The sequence below is a fragment of the Cucumis sativus genome, chromosome 1 (genome assembly GCF_000004075.3).
Source record: "Cucumis sativus cultivar 9930 chromosome 1, Cucumber_9930_V3, whole genome shotgun sequence".
Lineage (NCBI taxonomy): Eukaryota > Viridiplantae > Streptophyta > Magnoliopsida > Cucurbitales > Cucurbitaceae > Cucumis > Cucumis sativus.
The window spans coordinates 30,627,690-30,651,793 of NC_026655.2; the positions used below are offsets into that span (position 1 = coordinate 30,627,690).

At 31.1% G+C, this 24,104-nt stretch overlaps 1 protein-coding gene across 1 annotated transcript; it reads right to left on the minus strand.

Moving 5' to 3' along the window:
- Positions 1-19,546: 19,546 nt before the first annotated feature.
- LOC101217281 (GDSL esterase/lipase At5g33370) lies at positions 19,547-22,394 on the minus strand. The gene is made up of 5 exons (XM_004142498.3): positions 22,012-22,394; positions 21,790-21,917; positions 21,198-21,440; positions 20,792-21,047; positions 19,547-20,045 (listed from the first exon to the last, which is right to left on the minus strand). Exons 1-5 carry the CDS (start codon positions 22,247-22,249, stop codon positions 19,813-19,815), a joined length of 1,098 nt encoding a protein of 365 aa, XP_004142546.1. The 5' UTR covers positions 22,250-22,394; the 3' UTR covers positions 19,547-19,812.
- Between the last annotated feature and the right edge of the window lie 1,710 nt (positions 22,395-24,104).

Consider the following 24,104-nt stretch of genomic DNA (forward strand, 5'->3'; position numbering starts at 1 on the left):
TTAAGGTCATATTATTATTTATAATAAAAACTCAAACCTACCAAACTGAAAACAGTCCCCTCCTTTTATTACACTCTTTCTCATCCTTCTTCAATGTGATTTATCTGTCCATCTTCCTCTCTCTCTCTTTGCTATTAATACTTTCTTCAAATTGCACATCTTCCCACTTTTTTATTTAATTTTTAAACTTTACTTCTCATCTTCCTCCTTTTTCTCTTTCCTCCTCTTCTTTCTCACTCTAAAACCAACTACAAATGAAGGGGAAGGACGCACTTCTCATCTTCAATTTCATTTCATATTAAGAAAGTTTGTTGAAAAGAGTTAGGGTATAAAAGGGTCTTTTTAATTAACTTTCTCATAACACTTCTTTTCTTCACTGCTTTAAAGTTAATCCAAACTTATCTTAGAAGTATTGTTTTTGCTGTTAGAAAAAAGTTTGAATTTAATGTCATTTTATTTTTCCAATTATTAATATGTGTGCAAGGTGTCATATATTATAATAATATATAATTAAAAATGGTCTTGGTCGAATATGGTTGTTTAGGAATTGAATTGTGAATTCATTTAACTACCTAGAGATTGTTCCAAATTTATGTATGGAACTGACTTGTGATAAAATTAATCTAACCTAAAGCTAGGAATTCAAACAAATGGTGACAAATTAAATTAGGCGAAACTGGATATAAATACATTCAAGGGTATGACTTTGTTAATGGATTAACTGAATTAATTGTTTTAGCTCTAAATTCACTAGCAGTCTAATATCCAAGTATCCTCTTTTAAGTTTCAACCATTTCTAATACCTAATCATCGATATTCATTATCATGCAATCAATTAGCTAGATGCAACAGTAACTTCCCTCCTTATCTATCTATTACTTGCCCATCACCTTCATGCATATTTGATAAAAGTATAATACATGTTAGGTACCATACCAACATAGTATCCTCTCTCTCTCAAGCAAGATCATATGAAGCAAAATGTCAATAACACATTGGCAAAAGGTTCAATAGCATTAAACACAAATGTATGCATGGATAAATCTAAGAATAATTAAATTAGTTTGTAAGAATTAAATCAAAATCCTAAGAACTACAAATTCAACAACTCATGGTTTCAATATAAACATATAGCCAATCCACATAGTTTCCAAAATATAGAGAAATAAAATAATAAAGAAGAGAAGAAGAAATAGTTCATTCTCTTTTACATGCTTTGTTAAACTTGGATCGATCATCCTCCCGTCGGTATTGATGTCCTAAATCTCGTGGTCTTATAGTTTGTAATTGTATTATACAAGCATTTTATTTATCTAATAAGATAAAGTATTTTATTTGACATTTAGTTGCATTTAACCCACAAAATCAATAAACTAACATATAATGTTGTTTTATGTAACTTAAACATGTATATATGTGAAGACATACAAGTGAATCATGTTTAAGTGATAGTCTAAATGGTATGTAGTAGATGGATAATGTTGGATACTTTATGCTGGTGACACTACGGATACAACTTGCTTCGTAGTTATTACAATTGTTTTAAAGTACTATAAATAATTTGATCATAATCGTTCATGTTGAGACATTAGAACGGAGGTATTCTATACAGAGAGTTTGTATAAGATCAAATCATGAAATGAATAGTCCCTCTTATTAACACCGTAACTAGTTGAGACCACATTTCACTAGGATGATCATATATAGGTGACTTAACTTGAATCCTGAGTAAGTTGTGAACTCCTGCCTATCACTACAAGGAAATGAGGATCTCCTAACGCACACAAGTCTCAGGAGATATACGAAAATGCATAAGGAGATTCTCTTCCGATGCATAAAAATTCGTCGGGATGAGAGTCAAAAGAAATGTGTCAGGAGAGGATATCCCGACGCACAAATTGTGCATTGAGAGATCCTTTATTTTTTTTTTATACCTTCCCCTCATCTTTACCGAATCCCTATCGAAATCAAAAGAAAATCTCATATTTATCTAATTTCTGTCAAAATCGAAAAAAACTAGTGTAACGGAGGAATATAATTGAAATTAGAAACTACCACAAAAAGATGCAATGTTATAAATCATGATACTAACTTGTACAAAACATTAACACGCATCAAAATCCACATACACCATGAATTAACTTTCAAAACCAGTTCAAGTAGAGTAAGAAAATAAAAAGAAGCATACCTCAATGATCCAATGTCATTCTACTAAAAAAGATGAGGAGTAATGTGCTTAGAGACTGAAAGAAAAAACACCGGAGAGACTTCAAGCCATGACCTTAGGGAAAAAAATTAATGATTTTAGGAAAAAAGAGATTTTTAGGGCAAAATTAGAAATCTAGCTTATTACATAATGGAAGAGATGACATTGGCGGCACCGAAAGAGAAAGGTCAGTGATGAGGACGACGGTGGCAACGGTTGTGGTGCATTTTCACAACTCTTTCTTCTCCCCCTTCAATTTTCGCAACCCCTTAATTTCCTCTCTTTTTCGCAAATATGTGAATTGCAGATAGGGTGTGAGTTTTTAATAGAGAACTCCCCACACATTATTGGTGGTGTTGGAAAAAGTTAAATGTAACAAAAAAAATTATAGACTTTTTCCTACACTATTTAAATATAATGAGAAAATAATAAACTTTTTTTAATGTCGTTATGCATGGTGTCGGGCAAAGTTAAATATAATAAAAAAATTACAGACTTTTCCCAATGCCATTTAAATATAATTAATAAGAAAATTATAAAAAATTTCTGACGTCGTTATGCATGGCGTGAGGCAAAGTTACGTTAAATAAAATAAAACAATTTATTGACTTTTTTAGATGCCATGCATAGCGGTGTCAAGAAAATTTTATAATTTTTTTAAATTACCTTATACTGACATCGCCTTATGTTGCATCAAAATTGTCAACCTTTCGTGACGAAGTCGCTGCGACGTCAGGATAAGTTTTTTTTTTTTTTTTTTTTTTTCTGACATTACTTATTCCAACAGTCGTGTTGTGCATCAGGAAATACATATTCTCTTGTAATGTATGAATGAGGTCCTTTGACTTGCATGAGTGAGAGTGACCTATGTCGTCGATTCAATATGCACTATTTTGGGGATTCTTCTAATTAGGGTGCTGGAAACATATCTACACAAGAAGGAATTGACTTTTTCTATATAGATAGAGGAAGTAGAGAAATTGCTCTATCTTAAGAGATGATTTCAAGACTTGAACAATGTGGCACCACACCCTAGCTTAGCTCAAGAGGAGTTCAGTTATAGTGAGACTATAACTTATTATTCATTAGAGGAATTAGTGGTACTTAAGGAGTTAGATGTAACTATAGGGCAAAAACGGTAATTTTTTGCTTAGCTATACTTACGAACAATTTGTGAAGGCTCATTACACTACTGATTGATTATATCTAATAGATACAAAATATATCTATAGTAAGAAGAGTGCAACTGTTAGTCTTTAGTGAAATGACTAATAGTTAATGAATGAAGTTTAATTAATTAAATTTAGTTAATTGATCTCATATCATTAGAACTTCAATTTGTTGGTCCATAAAGTTCCTTTGTTAGCTCAATAATGATAAATAAGAATCAAATTTGTTTTAGTTTAATTTGAATTGTTCAAATTGATTAAAGAGAATAATTTTACATGATACAATTAATTAATATAATGTATTTGATACATTATAATATAAAAGTTTTTACGAGAGAAATTAATATTTAAATATAATTCAAATAATAATAATAATACGAATAAGATTCATAGTTAAAATTAATATGGATTCAATTCATATTAGAACTATAAGTCATATAAGAGAACTAAATCATTGTTATATTATAAATGATATACATTAATGTAAATTTAAACTATAATTAAATATAAATTTAAACCATATTATTATCTCATATAAATATAAACTTCTCTCCACGGGTTTTTCAAGATCTCTCTCCAAAATTTATCTATAAGTTTTTCCTTCACCAAATCATCATCACATAATTAAGCGCACAACTCTCTCTGTGTGACTTTCACCTCGAGATTATTGAGAAAAACTTCATGGTGTTTTGAGATTATACAAAGAGGTGTTCTTGGGAGATTCTATTTCTTTCCTCCTTAGAAGCATGTTGTATTTTATTTTTTGTTTTTCTGAATTTTTTGTTTTTCAAATTGAATTCCATTTGCATGACGTTCATACGCTTTCACTATGAAAATTCCATTCCTTCACCTCCAACATTCTCTTTGATCATGAAACTCTCTAAAGCACTTTGTCAATCATCTCGATTTGTCTAGAAATCAACGCTTATGTGTCCTTGTGGAGACCCTGATCAAACCATCTCTGATTGAAAAAAAACAAAATATATAGAAAAATCTATCAATGGTGTCATGACACTAGCAAAAAAACACCAGGAGCGGTGCTAGCATACAACAACGATGTAACACTATTGTTGAAAGGGGCTCTTGCAAAAATAGCAAAAAAAAATTATGATAATAGGGCCTATGTTACTACATTTTCTAAATTGTAAAAGTAGTAAATTTAAAAATCGATAACCCTATTATTACCATTTGATAGCCCTTCGATAGCTCTATGATTACTATCTGATAGCCGTCTGATATCACTAATTTTGCGATATTCGCAATATGCAAAAAAATATGAGTCATGAGCTGTTTTTTTTCTAAATGTTTTTGTCATTTGATACAATTTCCGTTATTGAAATTCCTTTTAACTTTGTGGCACTAGAACATGGTGTTGTGATGTGCTATACTTTTCATGTTTTTTAAGAGTTAAGCATTGAGCGGTGAAGTGCTGCAACATGCCATAGGTGCTCTTTTCAACCTTTATTCATCTCTCTTCAAGTATCGTAGATCAAACTTTGACCTCCATGGGGGGTTATTAATGTCTTTTTTCACTCAAGTTAGTCCATGTTAGTTCATAATCCTAATTTTCACCAATTCAACAAAGAAATATATCAACATACACAAAATCAATAAAATTAACTAAAATTTAAGCATAAGAATGCACTTTCTAGTGCTTTTTAATTAGACCAGTTTGCAAAAACAGCAAAAAGATTTATGATAATAGAGTCCATGTCACCTACATTTTCTAAATTACAAAAATAAAAAATTTAAAAGCAAATTGTCGTCTAATTACCATCAATTACTTGTCATATTTGCCAAATTTGCAATATGAAAAAAATAGTGTTATGAGATATTTTTTCTAATTTTTTTTGTGATCTAATGCAATTTTCCTTTTAATTATATATACTAACGACTTAGGATGAGTGATCAGTAGTTTGTCCTGAAGTCGTAGAAATGTTGGAAACAAGAGTGGCTTTCTTGGTAGATCAGAAAGTTGTTCGTTAGAAGAGATGTAACAAATGAAGATGTCTTTGCAAAGTACTTTTTCTTGAACAAAGTTGCAATCAATCTCGGTGTGTTTAGTTCGAGCATGAAACATAAGACAATATGATCTAGAGATTGATAGTGGTAGTGACAAGTAAGCGATATTTTGCTTTCGTGGAAGAGCGTGAGACTGTAGGTTATATTGTTTTATGGAAGACCAAGATTTTATATTAGAACCAAGGAAGACAATGAATCCTTAGGTGTAATATCAATTAGAAGTACCACCAGCCAAATTAGAGTCACCAAAAGTCTGTAGAGATAACAAACCTGTGGGGCATTTTATGCGAAGAGTCGGAGTACCACATAAATATCAAAGGATGCGCTTGACTGTAGAGAAGTGAATAACAGTGAGTTTGTGCATAAATTGACTAATACGATTTACGGAGAATGCGATATCAAAGCGAGTAAAAGTTGAAGTAAAATGAGACATGCACAACGAAAAAAATGGATCAATTCTACTCTAATTGCATCTAAACTATTTAGAGATTAACACGTATAAACAACCCTAATTAAACGAAATTAGGATTTATCAAATACCTACCTTCGAAGCCTTCTAATTCTTGTAATCTTCTTAGGAAATTGAAGTCGGGACCACCACTAGAGTTGATCCGCTATTCTTCTAACTTAGAATAGGATGGTGGGACATGCATTACTACAAAAACAGGTTCTCTTGACGTTTTTAAACTATCAAGAGACCCTATTTTTTACGGTTTTAAAAACGCCGTTGAAGCCAACGTCAAGAAAGCCAAAGTTCTTGATGATTGATAAAACATCAAGAATAGTGATCGTTGACATTTTTTAAACGTCAAGAATAGTGAACGTTGACGCTTTATAAACGTCAAATATACATATTTTCATGACATTTTAAAATCGTCAAGACTGGTGAGTTTATGACATTTTAAACCCGTCAAGAATGCACTGGTTTATGACATTTTAAACCCGTCAAGAATGCACTAGTTTATGACATTTTAAAACCATCAAGAATGGAAATGTTCATGACATTGTAAAACTGTCAAGAATGTTCTTGTTCATGACATTTTAAAACCGTAAAAAATGCAATTGTTTATGATATTTTAAAACCGTCAAGCATGTTTATGCAATTGTTTATGACATTTTAAAACCGTCAAGCATGTTTATGCAATTGTTTATGACATTTTATACGATGTGTGAAGGAAATTGAGAGAGTGATGAAAATTAAAGGTAGAATTTTAGGGTTGAGATTTAGGAGAGAAATATCAATTTGGAATAATTTTTGTAAAATAAAAATTTGTGAAATTTTCAAAAGTCTTCAAATATTTTTAAAAGAGCCTTTAAATATCCTAATTACATGAAAAAAATGCATGTAATCATTAGACTAAATCTAAACACCTAATGTTTCTCATTAATGGAACTTTGTGAGTTAGGTGTCTACATCTTGAAAAAAAAAATCTAAACGTGTACAAAAAAATCTTGAAAAAAAATTGTTGAGATTTACCTAAGTTGAAACGATCAAATCTAAATGTTCATGTGTCAAATCTAGACGATTGTGTACCAAATGTAAATGATCGTTGTCCAAATATATTATGTGCGCTGAATGCTAATTAATCATGGAACATTTTTTGTATTTTTCATGGTGTGCCCGTGAGTTTTTTCTGTTTTCGAAATTGTTCTATACCATGTAAATTTTTTGCAACTTTGTTATATTTTTTAAAAGATCTATGGTCAGAGCTTTTTCCAGGTTGGTTTGAAAGTCAACCCGAGACGATCTATCCAGGGTACATACCTCTCTATCGAGCATCGGGAGATTGTCTTTTATAAGACCCACAAGCTCAAGGACAGAGTCGTGGCCTGACACAGGAGTAAGCTAAGACGCAAATGTCGACTTGCTTACACCTTTTGCCAAAAAAAGTAGAATCTTCTAAATAGAGAATACTGAAAAAAACTTCACCAACACCAACATATCAGAAGGTAGTTGAAATCAAAACAAAACATGATTATATCTAATATCAATTTCAAGATTCCAAACATATAAAAAAGATCAATTGAAATCGGGCACTTAAATATCAATTCGGTTATGGTTATAATTCTAGAACGAAAAATGTTTCACAAATCTCACATTGGAAAAATTAAGGGGACTCATACTCCATACAAGATAGGTGGACTACTCCTCTAATTGTCAATTGGTTTTGTGATGGAACCTATACTGTCAACTTTAGGGAAATTACAAATCACTTGCTTGCTTTCTTCCTTTCAACATGCTTCTTGGTTGAGTCTTGTAACGACTAGTTCTACTTATAATAGGAATAGCAACCAAGAAACTTAGATCGGAGATAATTAACCTACTTGCATGATATGTTTTGAAAAACTACTAACATTGTAGGAAACGTTGAAAGCAGAATACAAAGCAGCACACCATAATTAACAAAATGAGAAAAAGAAACTATATAAGAAAACTTGCGTGCAAGATAACAATGGTCTTTGACAGTAGTGATTGTGAGTTTATGATGAAACAATCATGCCTTTTATAAGCCTCCAACGAACGTCAATCAACAAGAATACAAAAACAAGCAAATAAATATGATAGGTTAAACTGAGAATTTAATATGAGACCAGTAAAAAACACATAAGGAAATGAATAAATGGTTAAACAAGAGAACAAAAGATTTGATGATGATAATGAAGAATTAACCTGACCCCAGAATGCATTAATAACCCACAAACTGCTATAATGCCAACCTGAAAATAGAGTAAAACTAAACAAAGAACCATGGTGCTTAACTGGGAAATGTCGTGGAAAGAAGAGCATCAAGACTACTACAATGAAGGCAATCCACTTCCCAGCATCCCCTCTTCAGAAAATAAAAAAGAAACAAAGATTAGTTAACATTCAAAAAACATTCAATCAAACTTAAGGGATCGTTTGGAAGAAGAGTTGAGTTATGGAAGAGTTAGTGTTATGATAAAACTAGTGTTAAGATAATATGTATTTGGAGAAACATTACGATAGATGGTGTTATGATAATATGTGTTTGGAGGAAGGGTAACAGGGTGATTATGGTAAGATATCTATGGGGAAAAATTATGTAGGTGGTGTTATGAATTTTTTTTTTTTATATACATTTTAAAAAAATTAGTATTCTAAATTCAATATACAAATTTTAAATGCGATGTCCATTTTCAACATTTTTTGCGTAATTATTACGTGCGAATAAATTATTAATTTTTCTTTTAAATTCATATCCTAACTCCAATACACAAATTTCGTACGTTTAATTTACCAAATCATTCTAGTTTTCGTAAAACAATTTGTCTTAATTTATTTAAATACAATATCAAAATTTTAACCTTTTTTTAAGTAATTGTTACGGTCGAATAAATTATTGTTTTTCCTTTTAAACATAAAATATTCTTCATTTTCTTCTTACCTAAACATTACGTTATTTTACCCTCTTTTTAAAGAAGAGGATTGTTGTTCCATGAGACAACATAAATGATAAAAAAATTATAATGAATTAATGAAAAATATAAAAACAAAGAAGAAGAAAGAGAAAAAAAAAAGTAAAAAATTTAGACTCAAAATTAAATTCAAATAAATCTTAAATCAAATATAGCCATTCGATTGAATTTTTAAAAGAATTTTTATACATTTACAATTTAAATACTTTTAAAATATTTGTTTTAGGTTATTTAAGAATTGAAAAGTTATTTAATTTAATAGTAAATTGTCTGATTTGATTTAGTTTAGACTTTTTATAAATTTAATAAAACTCGTTTTGTTTAAAATTTATTTAACTTAAATTTATCACAAATAGTTTTTTAAAATTTATTTAACTTAAATTTATCACAAATAGTTTAGATAAAGATAGATTATTTTTTAAATAAAATATTTGAAAAGGTGAAAAACTAATAAATGAAGAAAAACAAATAAAGACATAAAATAATAAATTTTTAAAAAAATTTAAATATGAAGACTAAATGCATGAACTAATCCCAATCAATATTTAATTAAAATTAATTTCATAAATTAAATAAATTTTTTAAAAATATTCTTTTTAAGATTATTAAATTAATTAAAAACAAATGACATTTGATAAATAGAAGAGTAAAATTTTAAAATTAAATTATACTAATAAAACTACGGTGAGTTGAAAAGGTAGGGTTATCGGAAGTTGAAGAATGATTGAGAAGAAAAATAGAAAGAAAAAATGTGTTATGATAAGTCTAAATCAAGGGTTATGATAATCCTTCTTCCAAACAAGGATTGGGTAGTGATAACCGTTGAGTCAAATGGCCTCTAAAAGCTAAACGTCAAGATGTGAGAATGAGCTCACCTCAATAATTCAAAAACTCGTCTAGAAAGACCGAAGAAAATGTATATATCCTAAATGAAAATTTCATAGTACGTTTATATATACAATAACTCAACTTCCAAGACAGATCATGTGATAATACACAACAAAGAAAGTGAGAAGTTGTTTAACTAATTAAGTAACCTATTAACAAGTTCCTTTGCGCAAAGGAAACAAAAAACTTTTAGCAAATAACATCAAATAACATAAACTTTAAGAAATTGAATGAGTTTTGAAGACATTACATATTTGATATATCATTGCACCATTCTTTCAAACATCTCTTGTTTGCTGCAAACTGAGTTTCACTCTAAGCATGGAAGTTCCTAAATAATTATTTCCCTTTTTGCTTTCACAACTTTAAAGAAGTCCTAAGACACAAGACCAAAATTAAATTCAAACAAGTCTAATTCCAAACATAAAATTCATTATCAAAGTAGAGGTGAGAACCTAATTCACAGAAGCATTAAATATTCCCAACACAGTTTGCAAACCTAAAATGAAAACTTATCAAATTTCAGTAGAAACATCTTTTAATCATGTTGGATAGTCACCTAAAGCTCTCTAAATCATGAATCTATCATCCAAGGAACCACCCCTAAAAGAATTCCAACTTACTGAAAACAGAAAAAACACCATGTCTAACAAAAATATGGCAAGTCACGGTGGCTCAGCGATTATCTCTCTCGAACTAACATGCGTGGTAGAGACACCGAAAGAGAGGATATCGAGTGACATAATGAGAGAAAGAAAACTTATCCACAACGATCAGCGACAACGGGCAGCGGTAGAGAACTATCTGGTAGTAGATAGAAGTAAGACAACAATTAGTGCACTATTAACTAGTTAGACAACCATGAAATGACAAATCAGATATAAGACATAATCATAATCTGATGGCAATAAGATAGTAATAACAATCAAATAGCAATCGATATCATTTTGGTAATTGATAGCTCTAAAAATGAGTTATTTATTTATCCTTAATCAATTTCGATTACAAAGTATGTTGTGATTAAATGTCTATTTTGTAGAATTCTCCATCATATCATTCATTTCGAAGTGTTATGTACAGTTCAAAGTTAATTTGGAGCTATCAAAAGTGAACTCAAGCACCAGAGCTATAAGAAGAGTAAAAAGACCAAAATACACGGGCTGAACACAACTGTGGTTGGTGCTTAAAGGTCAAGAGCTTACATTTGGAGACTGCAATAATAGGCTTCCTCTTGAATCACAGGTGCACTCCGACTATTGACGGACGAACAACCCATGCACTCATAGTCAAGGCATGGTGGGCATTGATGAGTGCCGTTAAGCACAATGCCTACAATGAGACATGATGGCCAGAGCACAACTGCGCTCCATCTCAGTACATGGGTCGCTCAGTTTCTTGGTGTTCGATCAACTGTATAGTCGGATTCAGTGTGTTAAATTACAGATTGCACTAGCTTATTGCTTTCTGTAATTTTAACGTGATTGTTTTTAATAAAATCTCACCAAGCAACAAGTTCTCAGAGTGAATGTAAACCAAATTGGTTGAACCACCATATATGTTTGTGTTGTTTGTTCTTTATTCCTTTGTGATTTATTAACTATTGCGTTCTGGTTTGGTATTTCCTTCTTTGGTTTTGAGCTAAATTTTTTTTTAACATTATGCATGCATGTACTTTTTCTTGTCAATTGAGATATTGTTGGACTATTGAACTTGTACGTAAAAAAAAATAGTGTTCTTTTGTTTAAAATTCATTTTCTCTAAAACTGAAAAATATCTTCTTTTTTCTTTTTCGTTTTTTAAATAAAAAATGTTGAAAATTCAACTTTATCTAACAAAACGACTAGCATACAAAATTTGATACACATTACACCTGATTTTTATATGAAAGACAAACATTTTATTAAATATTCTATTTTTTACGATTTTTTTTTAACAAAATTTTTTTTTTCAACATATTTTGTATTAAAAAATTGTTTGGTATTAAGACAATAATTATATATATTGATCAAGATTATTTTTCACAAATATAACAAAACATCAAAATATTCATGGTCCATGTAACAAAATCAAAAAATCCATGAAGCCGATCATTTTTATTTAAATATTTCAGATTTGTCCCTTCTTCTTTCTTCGTCTGCAATTTTTCTTTTGTGCTTTCCATCGTCTTTTTTCTCTTCTTCCTCTACAATTCTTTTTTTTTTAAATCATGATCTTTGTTTTCAATCAATCTGAAATCTTATATCATTTTTTTTCAAACGGTTATTTGGTTCAAGATCGTATATTAAATATAAAAAATCTTGAAAAAAAATCATTGGGATATTGGTATATGATCGTTTAGATTTGTCTACTCAAATCTAAACGATCGTGTACCAAAGAATTTTGAAAAAAATCGTTTAGATTTGGACCCAAATCAAATCTAAACGATTGCGTAGCTAACTCTGATCGATCGTGTACTAAGAACCTAAATCTAAACGATTGCATGTAAACAAATCTAAACGATCGTCTACCAAAGAATAAAAAAATCGTTGAGATATCAAGAATCTTGAAAATAAAATCGTTTAGATTTGGAGAGCCAAATCTAAACAATTGTGTAGACAAATCTAAAGGATCATGTACCAATGAATCTTAAAAAAATTGTTAGGATATTGGTACACAAATTCAAACATGTAGCAAAATTTAAACAATTATGTACAAGATCGTGTATCAAATATAATACGCACTTGAGTAGCCAATTAATGATCACGTGTAGACTAGGGTATTTTTTATATTTTTCATCGTGGGCATGTGAATTTTTTCTTTTTTCGAAATTGTTCTATACCGTTTAATTTTTTTTCGATTTGTTATATTTTTAGAAAAAACCCCATAATCAATTCATTAATCTTATCTACTTTTCTTTTTATATAAAGGAATTTTTTCAAAAATAAAAAATTAACAAAATATCTATACTTCGTAGAAAAATAAAACTGTAATGAATTTTGTCTTTTATTAATCTTTTTCTATGGAGTGTAAATAATTTTTTTTCTAATATTGAAAATACCTGTTATATATAGGTTAATTTTCATAAATATAAAAAAATACAAAAATATTTACGGCTCATTGTTACAAAATAAGAAATTTCATGATATTTTAATAAATTTCAAGTTTGTCCTTGAATAATGTGAACAATTTTTCATTTCTTTTTCTTCTTCTTCTTTGCAATTTGTTCGTCTTCTCTTCATATTATTAATTTCTTCATATTAGTATTCCTTCACTATTATGGTTATTTATATAAATGTTTACCAGTTTCTTTATTTCATCTTCTAGAATTTCTTCATTCTTCTTCATTTCTCATCTTTTTTTTTCTTCTTAGTACAAGTTCTAAATGATATTGGTACAAGATTTAAGTGATCGTGTACCAATATCTAAATGATCAGTTGTCTATCTCAAATAGACAGAGATACTATCACTAATAAATAGTTTTGATTTAGTACAAAATCGTTTAGACTAGGTACAAGGGCACAAGATTGTTTAGGCTTGGTATAAGGGTACAATATCGTTTTGACTTGGTATGATATCTTTTAGAATTGCTACGAGATCGTTTAGATTAGGTAGAAAGGTACAAGATCATTTAGACTGGGTACAAAATCATTTTTCACGTGTGCGTGACTTACTAATTGCATCGATAATTTTGTTATTCACATTGTGGACTTGTGACCTTTTTTATTTTTTAAAATTGTTTTATAGGGTGACATTATTTTTCAATTGTTGAAAAAAAAATATCTTGTATATATCTATTTTAATTATAACTGATTTATTTGATGAACATCCTATCTTATGATTTAAATAATTAAATAGAACTAGATATAGAGTATACTCTCATATGCCACAATGTAAACTTTAATTATTGAACAAATTGGAAGTGAACCTCGAAAAACTCATTTGTAAATATTTTAGCTAATTTTGTTATATTTGAAAATGCTCCTAATAATAATAGTAATAAAATTTCTTCTAACATATGCATGTTTGTTTTTTAGCGATTATTTCTTTCACTTTGATAAATGATGGGTTGAAGTATCATGTTCATTCCTTGTATTTTTAAATAGTTTTAATTTTAATATTTTATTTTTAAGGACAAGATTGTTACACATTACAAAATTTAAAACTAATTATTAACAATTAAAGTTTAGAAACTAAATCGTTGTTGAAGAAAGGTAGTGAGATTAAAATGATTTTTTTAAAAAAACAAAATACAATACATGATAGATGAAATCAAATGGGAAATAAAATATAGTTATCTAGGGAGGAAAGCTTAATTAAAAGATTAAAAGAAAAAAAAAGGATTAGAGACAAAATTGAATAAATAGATAAATGATGTAGTTAATGGAAGTCAAGTCAATGGAAGAAGGAACACTTGGGTTGAAGTATTAAAGGAAACATTATTTTATTTTTTGAGAAAGGAGAATAAGGTTTTGTATCATCGAATCTCCCACACATAGATAAATGAGAATGAAATTTTGTATCCCTCTCTTCCCTCAAAATTTGGGTAATCTAAGGCTTTAACTATTATATATTATACATATTGTCAACATCTATACTTGAATTTTCCAAGGAACTCCTATCTTTCTACTCTCTTTTTTACCCTAACTTAAATGTTATTACTAGTTTTATAGGACAATAATGGACCATTGTTTGGTTTAAAGTTTTAAAGATACCTAACATCATAAGGATGGAATGATATAATTATTGTTTTATAATTGATGTTTCCATTGGAAATTAATATAATGATTTATTTTATTTTATAATTTTAATGATTATTAATTCATTATATATTTTGTAAAGAAAAGTTGTTGGTGTTCGGTTCTTGTTGTTGCCAAAAACCCTACTTCTTCCACTCCTAACTTCTACTAGTCGACGGTTCAACACGACACAACTATGATCAACAATTGTTATTTTTACCGTTAGGCCGCTCTTGACGACCTCATGCACTCTTGTGGTACATCTACCCACTTCAGAGCCTGAATACCAAACGTGTCTTGCGTCAACACACCGATCGTGCAACTAAAACAAAGAGTGTGTGTCGAGAAAGGTCTGTCCCCTCTAAGGGGGATTGAAATGGGGATTCTCTCATTCTACTGTACGTACCACTTGACATCTATGTGTCGAGAATGTTGTTGTAGTCTCCTCGTAGTGGGAGTGGGAGCCAGTTGAGAGGGACCTATTAAAAATGCTTGTTATTACAAACCTGAAGTGTCACCCACTGATGACGAACCACCCACATTATCTAACTCATCTAGATTAAGGAAATAGTCTTCTTGATGCGTATTGCTTGGAAAGTTAGACATAATTTCTGTAGACATAAAAACCAACAAATGTGAGTATCATAACGTAATAAATGTATAGAAAAATGACTAAATGTGTATACGTCAAAAAAATATTGCTATGCATCATCGCTTGTCGTGCTATGATTTGATGATGATTGTTCGTCTTCTTCATTCTTTATGAAGTTTTCTGCAAAATGACGTACATTTGGTCTTTCCACTATTGTAAGATCAACTTTAGTCCTACACAAAGTGTCATCCTCTATGATGTGTTCTTCCACATGATGTTCGACGACGATCTCTAGTACATGAAGTTGGTTATTCTTGGTATCTTCCACTTTTGGCATGTTCCATACACGTTTATTCTGCACCAGTTGAATAATTTTTCAATTGGTACCATTTTTAGGGTCCTCAAGGTAAAACACCTGATGTATCTGGGTTACGAGAATCATTGGTTCCTCAGTGAATAAAAAACGGGACGTGTTTATTTATTTATAGCCTAGTTCCTAGTGCATCCTATGATTTTTGTTTTTGTCTATGTCAAATGATCAACACTTGAATAGCCAAGCACGTCGTCCAAATGGATATTGAACGTGCAACAGTTCATCCAAAACATGATAGAAATTGTTGTTGACACTGCCTCCACTACCTTCACCGACTACCAGGACTCCACTATTTTGTGTTGTGTGTCAGACACTCCAACGTGTGAAATTGTACGCCACCGACAATGCATCCACTGTAAGAGCAGACATCAAATGAAGGTCTCATTGTGAGTGAAAATAAATCTTGAGAAATGTTTGTATTCTAACGCATTTCTGCCATAACCTGAAATTGGTACACCATAAAATACTTATATGTATAATATATATATATATAAAGTAGAGGATATTGTACGAATGCTCAAAGTCATTTACTCTAAATACTTGAGCTTTAAACCAATCGACAAACGCTCGTTGGTGTCTTTTAAGCAGTTCAGGAAAGCTTTCACCCCGACAATGTATCAAAAGCAGGTGTTTCCTAAAGTACACAATTGTGAGTTTGTGTGCCGACAAAGTGTAAAGACTTGAAATATATATTGTCAAATGGATGTGTGAATTGATCAAGGTATAGAAATGCGTACTTTTGGTACTTTTCTATTTCATCCACATTGTTGAGGATGTACCAATAAAAGAATTGTTTCTTTTCTTGTGATATACTTCGTAAACGTGATGCTCCCAATGGTCGTACATTCTGAACGAATACTTTAAACTCACCAATGACCTCGTCTTCTTCAATGCTATCGTCATTTCAATCATCTCTTCTGAATCGGGTCTCAATCCCACTAAGATACCGTGAATAGAAAGTACTTGATTCGTTCATAAGATATCATTCTACAATAGATCCCTCAATACGTGCTTTGTTACAAACATATTGTTTTAGTGCGTGGAGACTTCTTTCAATGGATACATCCAACTGTAAGAATTCAGACCAGTAACCTTCGTCTCATATGGCAAGTGAACTGCAAGGTACACCATGACGCTAAAAAAACAGGTGAAAATATTCTTTCCAATTTGCACAATATAATTATAATATCTTATTGCAATCTGTCCAAATCACTTATTCTTATTGTTCAGTCACACAAATCACGAAAAAAACTGCACAGTTCAATAATTGTTGTGTACATATTTTTTTTAGTAAAAATGCTCAAACACCAATTGGAAGAAGTTGGTGTAGCAAAATATGACAGTCGTGCATTTTGAGACCTGATATTTTCCTCTCGTTTGCATTCATGCATCATGAAATATTAGAAACGAATCCATCAAGAAACTTAATTGATTTCAAGAACTTACAGAACTCAATCCTCTTGTTGCTAGTCAAGGTATAGCTCGCATGTGGTTTCACCAATCGGTTACCCACTTCTACCAAATGTAGATCTTTTCTTATCTTCAAATCTTGTACATCTAGCCGAGCATTCATGGTACCTTTTGTTTTTCCTTCAATGTTCAATAATGTACCAACCAAGTTGTCACAAATATTATTTTCAATGTATTATATCAAGTTTGTGAGGAATAAGTAGTCTCGACCAATAAGGAAGATCGAAAAAAAAATTCTTAGTCCAATTAAGAACTCTTTTTTTATATATATCTTTTAACGAAGAATGTTTACTCACTATTGGAAACTCTAATGCATCTAGTTGTTCCAAGATTTCTTGGTCATTCATTACCACTGGAAATGCTTTATGCTTTATCTTTCTATCATGCAGCCTCCTTCAACGCTAAACATGGTTATTTGGAAGATATCGTCGATGTCCCATGAATGCTATCTTTCTGCATATCACGAACGATGATCTACCCCATACAAATGGGACATGCCTAATACCCTTCCGTACTCCAATCAGGTAAATCACCATATGCTGAAAAGTCATTAATTATCCACAACAAGGTTGCATACAACTAAAACATTGATTCGTCAGACAATCATGAATGCACACCAAATGTCCATAGATTTTTTAGTTCCTCAAGTAATGGTTGTAAGTACACATTAATTTTTTTGCAAGGAGATTTAGGTCCAGAAATGAGCAAGGGCATGAAGAAGTTTAACTCTTTCATGCATTTCCATGGTGAAAAATTATACATAATTAACATCACATGCCACATACTGTACGAGGTATTCATATGACCGAGCAAATTGAATTTATTTGAAGTTAACCCCAAATGAGCATTTCGTGGCTCTATAGCAAAATCATGAAATTCAGAATCAAAGTGCTTCCATCCCTCTACATCGGTTGGATGTCTCAACGCATCCTCTGTTTCCACTCGTTTATACTTATGCCATCACATGTCTGCTGAACTTTCTTGCGATACAAACAATTGTTGTAATCTTGGCACCAATGAAATGTACCACAATACATTAGAAGAGCCTTTGCTGACGCCTTTTTGAATTGCATGCTAGCAACAAAAGAACTCCGACATGTTGTAGTTAAATGATAAGCTAACGAACTTATAATTGAGTAGATAAGAGGTGCGAAACTAATTCGTGTACTCAATCTCCCATTCACTCTACGAAGAGAATGTATATAAAAATAATTCACACAAGGTACATGTTGCAAAAGAATACTGCACCATTGAAAAAAATCCAAAAAATAAAAATTATATACTTAAAATATCTCCTGACGCACACAAAGTGTCGGGAATGATGCCCATCCCTCGACGTTTTGTTGAACACGTCAGGAAAACATTTTTTGGTCAAAATGTCAGGAGAAGCCTTATCCTGATGCCTACATGGGACGTCAGTGGTGACCTACTTCTGACGTATGAACATGACGTTGTGGTGTGAGGTTGTGCCAACGTTTTGTCTTCTTGTCGGCAACATGAACGTCGAAAGAAGGGAATTCTCAACGTGGTGCTATTTGCATGTCGGGATTGGGTCCCTCGATGCTATCTTGTCGACATCCTTTGAAAATACCTCAACATGTTGTAGTTAAATGATATGCTAACGAAAATTGAGCAAATAAGAGGAGCCCAACTAATTCCCGTACTCAATCTCCCATTCACACTGCCGAGAGAATATATAAAAATAATTAACACAACATGTATGTTACTCAATCTGGTAATACTATATATATAACCCACTTTGATCCAAATATTGTAAGTATAACAAACAATTTAATCCAAATGATTTATGTGGGGAGCATATTTGTCTTACGATAAAAAATATATATAATTTTAGTAGCAAAGTAAGTAATTTTTAATTAGCGTATATATGGTAAAAATGTATTGTAAATTCTTGTGGTGACACTAAATAAAAGTGGGTTATATATATATAGTATCATAATAAAACTATACAACGTCTTAATTCATATACTATATAAACTTTCTAGATTTTTATTACTTGAAACATGATCCTTTCAAGTTTTATGAAATAACCTTGGAATTTTTTCATAAGAAATAATTAACTATGAACATATAAAATAATTAAGTATTATATTTTTTAGAAAAGTAATTAACTACGAGGTACTGGACATAAATTCCAAAAATCATATTGTTTGTAACTATTAGAAAGCAAATCATATCATATTTGTTACAAAAAAAAATACAAGGCGTCTACATTATCCATATACTATAATCTAAGTTATTGGTTAAACAATAATTCACTTGTATGTAAACTATGTAAGGTTAGTTTATAATTTACAAAATACAAGCTTACGGTACAAACCCAACATGCTAAATATTATAGCACACTGCATGAAGATTGGAGAAATGAACGAAGATGAACAACGAGTTAGGTAACACCTCACTAGCCACTTAATATATATATATATATATACAATCTTCATCTAAGCACGTTCATAAAAAAATGCTAATTGAACGAGTGTCATACAAATCCACAAGTTTAACAAAACCCTTTGCATGGAGGTCCCGTTATTAATTAAGAGTGATAATGAGATTACAAATTTAGCATCTCATTTTAAAAATTGTACACAGTACTAATATGATCATAAATAACACACATCAAATTCTGAATACATTTGAATTGGGTCATTAATAGAAAGAGAGAGAGAGAGAGAGGATGATATATATTAATAAGTAGAATGTTTTAAATTCAAAAGATGCCCCATTCTTTTGATGAAGCCAATAACACAAAACCAAATATAAAACGAAGCAAATGTTACATTAAAGAGAGACAGATATATAATTCCAAAACCAACAAGGGTTTTGAAATGGTAGGTGTAAAAAAGGACATTTTAGGTTATATCTTTTGGATTAATTTGTGGCTTGTCCTTGTTGGTAGTGATAAATTTTGAAAAAATAAGTCAAGTCTTGGAATCCAATTGAAGGATGGTAGTGAGGTTCATAGGGTACATGTATTGAGTTGTGCCTGAAAACATTTGTTTGACAATGATTCCATTAGCCTTTTCAGAAGGATGAAAGGCATCCCAAAAGGCATATGCGTCTCTGTTGGAACATAAGTTTGATGCCACTGTGCAAAGCCCTAATCCATTATATGGCCCTTGTCCACAACATGCCACTTTTGATGTTTCAAACCCTGCATAACCCAATTTACACTTATTGGATCATTGCAAATTCTTAGAAAGTTCTTTAAAATAAAAAAACTAATTAATTAAATGGTAAATTTGGATTGATTCGGTGAAATTAGAATTTAGTTGATGTAATTTAATAAAATTCTCTTGAATTACTGATATTAGTTATGAAGACTATCATAGTATGAGAAGACTATTTATATGAACTATCAAGTCATACAAACTTAAAATTTTAACTTAATAAAATTATATGATTAAATTTTAATTTTCTACCAAAATAATAAACTAATTAATTTTTAGTTTTACTGCACATGTTTTTTTACAGTTTATTTATATGAGCATATATCTGTACATATAAACTAATTTATTAAATTAAAATATCTCTATATAAAAAATTTATTAATTTTGTGTAGTTAAAATCATAGACTATAATATAAATTTATAAACAACAAATTTAATTTTAATAATATGTAAAAGTAAATAATAAAGAAATGTATTAGAAAAGAAGAGAAAGTGGACCGAAGAAAATCCATCATCTTAGATATATAATAAAGAAATGTATTAAAAAGTTCACGTGTATTAATGATGCAGAAAAATAGTTTTATTCTCATGTCTGCCTACAAAAGGTATCAAAAAGTGCATGTCTATTGCTGGGCCAATTTTCACTATTATTGTTTTCTTTCTGATAATTTTTGGAGTAAACTTTGGGGCCTGGTTTAGAATAGAATGAATGGGAGAGAGAGATATATACCGTATGCTCGAGGGTTGGAGATGAAATCAATATGCATTTGTTGAGTATTGACAGCCACAAACACATTGGAACCAAGTTGGGTGTTGAGTCCTTTGATCATCTGAAGAAGCTTTGGATTATAGAGCGCGGCCGCCCGCTGCAGCTCCTCGGAACACTGCCCGCCGCTACTTCCTCGCATAGCCAATTCTGCAGGAACACACCCAAGCGGCCCAGTTCCCGTCACCAGAACTCGTCGCGCCCCGAGCTCATATAGCCTCTGCATGCATCATCAAATCACAACTCACAATCATCCTATGATTCTTACTTTTACTTTTGGAGTCCATTTTAAAATGAATCTTAAATGTAAATAAATTAAAAGAAAATAGTAGAATGTGATGAGAGAGAGAGAGAGAGAGAGAGAGATTACGAGAAGGAGTTTTCGATACTCGACGATGAGGAGGTTGACGTAGTCAGGGAGAGAGTATTGCCTTGACCTGGCAGAGAAGGGGACGAGATAGTAATTGTTTACGAAATCATTGCCACCAACGGTGATTAGCACCAATGCTCCCTTCACCAGTTCTTTTGTTCTCTCTTCTCCTATTATTCTTCCAACCCTTCTTTGGTACTCTTCAAAATACTCGTATTGCCTGAACATTCTTATTATGTTTATCTGCACCCATTTACGTACATTCCTTCATATAATCACTAACCATTAAATAAAGTATACTTTCAACTAACAAAATACAATATAATTTGAAACTCACATTTCTCTACTCTCACATTCCTTATTACAAAATTCAACTAAAAAAAGAAAGCTATTTTTTCCCTTCTCTTACTATATACTTCTTTTCATAAACACTATTTCTTTGTTTTTTTGAATTTTCTACCGTCTACTCATCCACATTTAATTTTCTCCAAAATTAAGGGGTGAAAAACGCAACAATACACTGTCATTTTTCTATTATATAGATTATAACAAATAAATCAGTTTTCATTATTAGTTAAGAGGATGGACATACAAACTGTATTCCGGTGTCATTCAAAATGCCAATGCCGGCCGAAGCAAAATTTGCTCCGTCTAATAACCTCCGACCATTGAGCTCCGGATTCAAATACGGTAGTAAGAACTCCGAACCGAGTTGCTGACCTGAAAATCACGAGTTTAGAGTAATATAAATAAAAGATGAAAGGGAAAAAAATAAAAGAAAATACTCGAAAGAAAAAGATAAAATGAACCCAACTGATATAGTCAGGGATATTAAGGCCATTGGAGAAGCGACCAGTGGGGCGATGCGTTGGGAAATCAATGCCATACGGATACGAGTCTGCTCGGGCCGTGGTGGCAAGGTAGTTGTTGTTGCCATTGTCAACCAGAGAGTCTCCAAAGACGAAGAAACTTCGACCGGCCTCCGCTTGGGCAGTTAAAGCTGCCAATGCGAGCACAACACCCAGAATGACAACAGAGAGAGGTGGTGCCATTGAAAAGGAAAAGTTTGAAATGGAAGAATTTTTTGGATATGAAAAGTAGAGAGGATCGAGTTGAAAGGATGTTATATAGAGAAGAGAGGAATGGGGGGTGTTTGATTTGTGAGTGTTGAATGGCTACATTTTTTCTTCTTTACAATTCACTGCCCGTCCAAAAAGGTAATAGAGAGTGAAAAAATTGGGTGTGTGGTGAAAGAAAGATGTTTAAACAGTTTTAAAGGTGGTTGTTTTTATTTAATAGCTAGAGTTTTCGGATGAGGAATTATTATTTATCCAAAACTACTTTTCCATTGCCTTTTCATCCCAACTAATTACTTATATCCAAATTTTAAAACTTAGACAAAGATTAATTAAATTTATTTGAAAAAATAATTAATAAAAAATTTATGATAAAAACACATTATTGCTCAAACAATAGTACTAAAATGTCAAAACTTTAACCAACATAATTAGATACTTCAAATCATACATGCTCGAAAGTGGAAACTCGATTAAAAACGAGGCAACATTTCTTCACGAAAATCTCAACTTTAAGGGATTGTTTGGTTTGCAGTTTCGAAATCAAGTGTATGGAAATTCAATGCCTGTGAGCTTATCTGATGGTGTTTTGATGTCTGGAAATCAGAAATGTTTATATTCTTGAAGTGCAAGATTTGGAAATCTGGGTTTCTGATGTTTGCGCTTGGGATGCTGGTTTTACATTTCTCGGTTTAGCTAGTATGTTTAGTGTTTTTTTTTTTTTTTTTTTTTTTTTGTGAATTGTACATCATAAATTTTATCATGTATCAATTATTGAATTGCAATAGTTTTTCAAATTTTGTACATTTGATTCAATTTCTTTACTATATTGATTTTTCATAGCAATAATGTAAAAACGAAAAATTTTAACATTCAATAACAATAATTTTTATTTAAGTTTCACTAATTAACATGACTGGTCTAATTAGGAATATTACAAACCATCCACAAAGTATAACATGAAGCCATTTAATTTGACGTGGTTTACAAAAGTTATAGTTAAGCAACATTTAAAAGGGTTTAGTATGTTTAAAAAATAAACATAACCAAAAGGTCAAACAAAGGTGAATGCCAAGTAAAAGTTACATTTAACGATAGTTATGGTTCCCTTCCTAAGATATGTTTGCATTTCTGTACTTCCATTATGTTGGGTAGTCAAGGAATGTGTGCAACATCGTGGGATTAGGTAATAGAGACTCAACTACAATTAAACAATTGTCCACGTCCATTCCATGAATAGTCTGTAATTCAACATATAATTGTTTGTGCAAGGATGATTCTATTTTCATTTTTCTTTCTTCCATTGCAACAATTTTTCCAATTTCCTTGAAAGTTTCTCGCATACTTGCACAAAATGTGCATGAATATGACCTCCTTTTCCTACTTTGCCTATATGATCTTGCATCAAGTATCATACTTGTTGGAGTGGATGACATGTTTTTTACTGATGGTAACTCGAGTCCATGTGGTTTTGGAATATCAAAGTCTTCGAGATTAATGCCTATGTCATCTTTCTCAATATCTTTTGTAGTTTGTGGGTCCATTTCAACGGGTGTCTTGCATCTATCACCAATAGTCCTATCTCTACCAATCACAATTTGCAAGTCATAAAAGTAAGAAAATGATTTATTTAGTAGGCCTCGAGCATTATGGTGTTCCTACATGAAGTTAACAAATGTAAGTATACTATATTTTACTTTTATAGAAAAGTATGAATTATATTCATCGTCTTACCTTAACCCAGTCATCGAACATAGATTTCTCTACTTTAATGCACTTTCGTTCCTCATTCCAGCCAAACCTACTACACATATTGGCCCCATCATCTTTT

Bases quoted from the DNA above. Each gene is read 5' to 3' on its own strand.
- LOC101217281 (XM_004142498.3), bottom strand. From the start codon at position 22,249: ATGGCACCACCTCTCTCTGTTGTCATTCTGGGTGTTGTGCTCGCATTG. The intron at 21,441-21,789 runs GTATGTCCATCC...AAATGGGTGCAG, and splicing joins ATGACACCGGAATACAGTTT to ATAAACATAATAAGAATGTT. The intron at 21,048-21,197 runs GTAATCTCTCTC...TGATGCATGCAG, and splicing joins AGTATCGAAAACTCCTTCTC to AGGCTATATGAGCTCGGGGC.